General features: G+C 36.3%; 2 protein-coding genes across 2 annotated transcripts in view; one reads left to right on the forward strand and one right to left on the reverse strand.

Annotated features, from left to right (window-relative positions):
- Positions 1 to 889: 889 nt before the first annotated feature.
- Positions 890 to 3,858, reverse strand: LOC107548207 (transmembrane protein 179B-like). Its single transcript, XM_016228826.1, has 5 exons — positions 3,675 to 3,858; positions 2,796 to 2,992; positions 2,543 to 2,680; positions 1,690 to 1,768; positions 890 to 1,349 (listed from the first exon to the last, which is right to left on the reverse strand). The coding sequence occupies exons 1-5, from the start codon at positions 3,777 to 3,779 to the stop codon at positions 1,197 to 1,199; spliced, it is 672 nt and encodes a 223-aa protein (XP_016084312.1). The 5' UTR covers positions 3,780 to 3,858; the 3' UTR covers positions 890 to 1,196.
- Positions 3,859 to 4,450: 592 nt separating this feature from the next.
- LOC107548208 (sulfatase-modifying factor 2-like) overlaps positions 4,451 to 5,000 on the forward strand; it is a 4,068-nt gene continuing 3,518 nt past the window's right edge. The window contains exon 1 of the mRNA XM_016228827.1: positions 4,451 to 4,673. Within this exon, the coding sequence (XP_016084313.1) occupies positions 4,610 to 4,673 (64 nt within the window). The 5' untranslated portion in view covers positions 4,451 to 4,609. The remainder of the gene's footprint in view (positions 4,674 to 5,000) is intronic.

The raw sequence follows: 5,000 nt of genomic DNA on the forward strand, positions 1-5,000 counted from the left end.
CACAAATACAGACATGGTTTATGTTTACGCGGCGCGATGCAACGCGTAAAAGAAAGTATAAGTCATTCTGCAACAAATGCCTCGTTTATAATGGGTTTTATTGGTTTTGTCTCGTCGCTCCGGCTGGACAGGGCATCACAATATGGTAAGGGGCGTATGTGGAAATAATAATGTACAGTATATGTAAAATAATGTGTTTTTTTAACCTTAAACCGCATAAACACATTTCATTACACCAAATACACAAAATGATGTTCTTTTTAGCAACATTATATGACCCCTTTAAATTAAAATTTAATCCTGAGACAACAATCACTCAAGCAATAGTGTAAGTTTGGGTGGGGTGTTCTGTTTGCTCAACCAATGGCTGATGGGGGGAGTGTTTGGCAAACCTTTTTGAAAACCACCATGATTTCTCCAATTTGGTAGTGGGGCAGAACTTACAAACTCTAAATGTTAGCTTTGTACCATCAGTTATTGGCATATTTTTCATTTAATCCTCTGAACAATCCACAGCACACATGTAAAGAATTAATATTTTTGCACTAAGCACACAAGTGCAAAATTTCACAATTTTGAATAACAGTAACATAAAAATGGGTACAAAATACAGATCCTCTTCACATCTTCACATTTAGCTCTTATTTTAAGATGTTAAGTGCAAAATGTAACAAGCCAGAAAAATACTGGTACTGCTTAAAGAGTCAGTAATATATCATTTATCATTATATCACCAAAATACTATAATTAAGAAATAATATATAATTATTTCAACTCAAATTAAAATGTTATATCCATGTATTTATTTATTTTATAAATATCCTCGTGTTAAGCAGGATAAACCCCTTTAGGGTGATAGAAGAACCCTTCTCTTTGTTTTGGGGTCCTGATTACTTTATTTTGCAATAATGGTTGTTTGACTGTATATTAGACAGTCATTCATATTTTTCTTATATCCGTCATGTCCAAAGACATGGTCTTGGACGTCTCTGGACATATACAGTATTTAAACTTTGTGTATATAATTATAGCTATCAGACATTAAAGAACTGTTTTTGTGTATAACTAAATAATTCAAATGTTGCAACGAACATACTATTAGGTATTTTATAACTGCTTGTGGTCCCATCTAAGTGTATATACCAAACTCTACATGATATGTAGTGATAAGCTCATGTAGTAGTGGCCTTGGTGATTTATCTCTGGCGGGGGCGATGGAGGAAGGGCTCTGTCTCAGCACGGCTCCACTCATCATCACCCCAAACCTTCAACCTTGAGCTCTGGCGCCTCTGTATGACCACCACGGCCGTTATTAACACCCAGAAGAAGAAGCTTACCCACATAGATCTCTGTGGAGGAGAGAAAGAGAAAGGGTGAGTGAGTGCTCAAGAAACACAAGATTTATTTCTACTGTATTTATTAATACAAATAAAAACACGCATGAAGAAATTCTAAGAAGCACGAAGCATGAATACTGACACCTATTGGTGTGGAGGCACTGAACGCTTTCAGTTACAGAGGCCATTGAAGAAACACTATTCGCAATGATCAAAATATTTGGCAACAGAAAGTGTCTGTTAATGTGGGTTAGCAAGATAAGGTTATTTTTGATGGGTCATGGTTCTCAATATAGCAACTATTGTGAGAGGGTGATGCCCTTATGAAGAATAACCAAACCAAAGTACTAACCTCAGTACTGTACAGTCCTGTGTAGAACTGATTTCCAGTGTATGGATGGGCCCACGTTTTATTCTCTGCATCTTCACAACTAAAACAAAAACATTGGTTGTTTTGTGATTGAGAAAAAAAAGATGGGAGGAAAAATATTTCAGTGCTTTTCCATTATGTTGCAAATCCTTTGCTCTAACCCGAGAAAACATTTGCCTTCTCTCACAAATTGTAAAAAAATGTCACCACTCCAAGAAATTTGACGTTCTCTTGCAAAACTTCTGTGGTCCCATGAGAAACTGTGTATTTGTCTGCAAAACTTTTGCGTTCCCCCGAGATACTATGGATTTGCTTGCAAAACACTTGTGCTCCGCCAAGATACTTTTCCCAATAAACTTTGTGCTCGCAAGACTTTTCTGTTCCACAGAAACCTTGTATTAGCTTGAAAATCTTCAGTGATCTCTCACAAAACTTGTGTTTTCCTGAGAAACTTTGTGCTTGCAAAAGGTTTGCATTCTTTTACAAAAGTTTTGCATTTACCTGAAAACCTAAATTTTTGCGTTGTTTCACAAAGCTTTTGCAGTCTCTTGAGAAACAAAATTTTGAAGTTTCACAAGGAACACAATACTTTTGCAACAGGATAAGTGGTGCAAATAAGCATAAAAGCATTGAAATATAATTGTTCCTCTTATCTGTTTTTTTTTTAAATTCACATCACCATTTCTCTTTAAAGGTCCTACTTTAATTTTGTAAGCACAGCAGCTGGGAACTATGAGACACTCTGTTGATTCTGTAATCTCTCATCTTCTATATTTCTGTAGGGTATATGGTTCTTAAAATGTGCACCAAAATCACAGATGCAGAATGAAATCACCTGGTAATGGAGGGAGTGTTGTGAAGGACAGAGAAACACAGGCTGTCCCGACCGATCTTGAGAATACATCCTGATACCAAGAGAAAAAACAGAAGAAGACCACAGACTCCCAGAGACATGTTGAGAGAAACAGTCCCCCTGCATATACATGCAAGACAAAAACAAAATTGTTAATGTGACTGTTAAGTCCCATCTGCATGAATAAAAGAAAGTGGAATATGGAAAATGTCAACAGAAAAGTCAATACATTCACCTTCTCACATCCTCATCTACACAGCTGGCATAGATCCAGTAAAGAATAAGGGAAAAGCAGTAAATAGCCATGCACACAGCAATGGCTGACACGAAATAGCAGACGGAAGGAGAACTAGAGCCTTCTACAGTCAGAGCCTGGCCAGATGCATTATAATGAACACTTCCATAGAGGATGCACCGTCCATCAAAATGGCCCTAAAAACAAAATAAACAAAAGTCATCCATATTTGCATAAGATAAATGTAAGGAAAAACAACAGCAAAGGACATCTAGGGGTCATTTTCTTACTCTTTCGCAAACTATGTGGAAGATTTGTATTTCTCTGTGACGCACAGATAGAAGGAAAGTGCTGAGCTAAGAGCTTTTGTCCCTGTATCATATGACTCTAATGAGCCATAATATGGTGCGAGAGGCCGGCTGATCACATGGTGATTAAATTTTAAAGCTCTGGAGGATCTGGCCTGGGATCAGCCACATAACATATTCAATATTTTATTGCACATATGAATAACAACAAATGTAGTCTATCATTGAAAATGATTAGTTCATCTTCCCCCCAAAAGTAAGAAAATAATCTGACCATTTCAATAAACATAATAACATGCTGTGTGATCACACAATGTTACATATTAACATTAAACTGAAAGGTGTATAACAAAATAATGTCTCAAATGTTCCATAAATATGCATGCAAACTTTTGCCATGATCATCTTGATACTTGAAACTCTGAACTAAGTTCAGAGACAAACTTATATATCACATTACTCTAGAGACATGATTATGCTTTTAGTTTTCTTAATAATAAATTATTTTACACTTTCAGTGCTCACAAAATAGCAATGATCAGACAGTGTGGAGATGATTAATTAGTGTTACCTGAGTGAGCGTCATCCATGCGGCAGCTATCACCCCACAAATGAAACAACCAGCGTAAAGGACAAGCTCCAAAACTAGCAGCCATGGTAGTCCCATCATGAACATGCTCTCACAGTCACTGTCTCACAGAGCCAAGCAGCCGAATACCTCATTCATGTGCTCTGCGAACAGCTCTAAAGCATGTCCTGTCCTCACAACAATGTTGCTTTTCAGAATAATCTTGACAATTGGGCCAGAGAATTTCACAGCATTGCTATTAGGTGTAATAAAAGACTGCATTCAGGTCAAGGCAGGAAAACATTTCAGACAGTCTATGCAGTACAGCTATAAATCATAATTTACTGAAAAACACAGATCAGTTGTTGATATGATAGGAAAGTATAAAACAGGTATAAAGATATTATCTCAGACATTGTCAACAGTTGTACCATAGATAAAAAAAGATATGCAAATATAGCTTTAAATATTACAACAACAAAAAAAGCATGAAAGTGAATAAGTTGCATCTCCATGTCTGTGACCATCTATCATTACACTAATGGAAAAATGGCATAGAAGCCTACTTCTTTTCCATGCAAGTCAATGGGGACCCTTTGGTTACCCACATTCTTCAAAATATCTTATTTTGTGTTCAGCAGAAGAAAGAAATTCATACAGGTTTGGAACAACTTGAAAGCGAGTAAATGGTGACAGAATGTTTATTTTTTGGGGGGTGAACTATGCTGTTAATTCGTCTTCCAAACCAATAGATGGCAATAAACACTTTTCAACGAGCTTCGTCGACGCGTAGAGGGACACTGAATGACTAAAATTTGCTGTGTTATTGTTGACAGTTTTCTTGTTTTTAGATGAAGTTGAATGTGCTTATTGTGTTTATAGTTTGATAAATCTGACCCTGGACAAGAACCCGTCCACCACATCTTTTTTTATTTATCATGATGATCTCTTGGGAAACCTTATACTTCATATTATTGTGCATCATGTCTTCTTGTGCAGCAGGTAGGAAGTCACAAAAAACAAAAATCAGTATTCTGTTACTTTGTTTTAAAAACATAATATTTACATAATTTCCGCCAGTTTGTCATAGTCACTAAAGTTATTGTTGCGACGTTAAAATTCTTATAACTTGGCATTACCTACTGTCATGTCACTGACAAAATAATTTACCTCGGTTTTTCTTTATTTTCATCACACATCATATTTCATCTCCAGTTCTCTACCGACACTGTTGTTGTCTCTGGTAACTTAAACAAGTACAAACTTTTGAACAAACTTAAATATTGGAAAACTTGTTGATTGTGATGAAGCTACAGCTTCAGGACGTAA

This window comes from Sinocyclocheilus grahami, unplaced genomic scaffold, assembly GCF_001515645.1.
Source record: "Sinocyclocheilus grahami isolate Dianchi unplaced genomic scaffold, SAMN03320097.WGS_v1.1 scaffold344.1, whole genome shotgun sequence".
NCBI classification, from domain to species: domain Eukaryota; kingdom Metazoa; phylum Chordata; class Actinopteri; order Cypriniformes; family Cyprinidae; genus Sinocyclocheilus; species Sinocyclocheilus grahami.

Excerpts from the sequence above, each read along its gene's own strand:
- LOC107548207 (XM_016228826.1), bottom strand. The coding sequence starts at position 3,779 with ATGTTCATGATGGGACTACCATGGCTGCTAGTTTTGGAGCTTGTCCTT. Across the intron at positions 2,993-3,674 it reads CATGGATGACGCTCACTCAG|GGCCATTTTGATGGACGGTG; the intron begins GTAACACTAATT and ends TTTTGTTTTTAG. Across the intron at positions 1,769-2,542 it reads AACACTCCCTCCATTACCAG|TTGTGAAGATGCAGAGAATA; the intron begins GTGATTTCATTC and ends TTTTTGTTTTAG.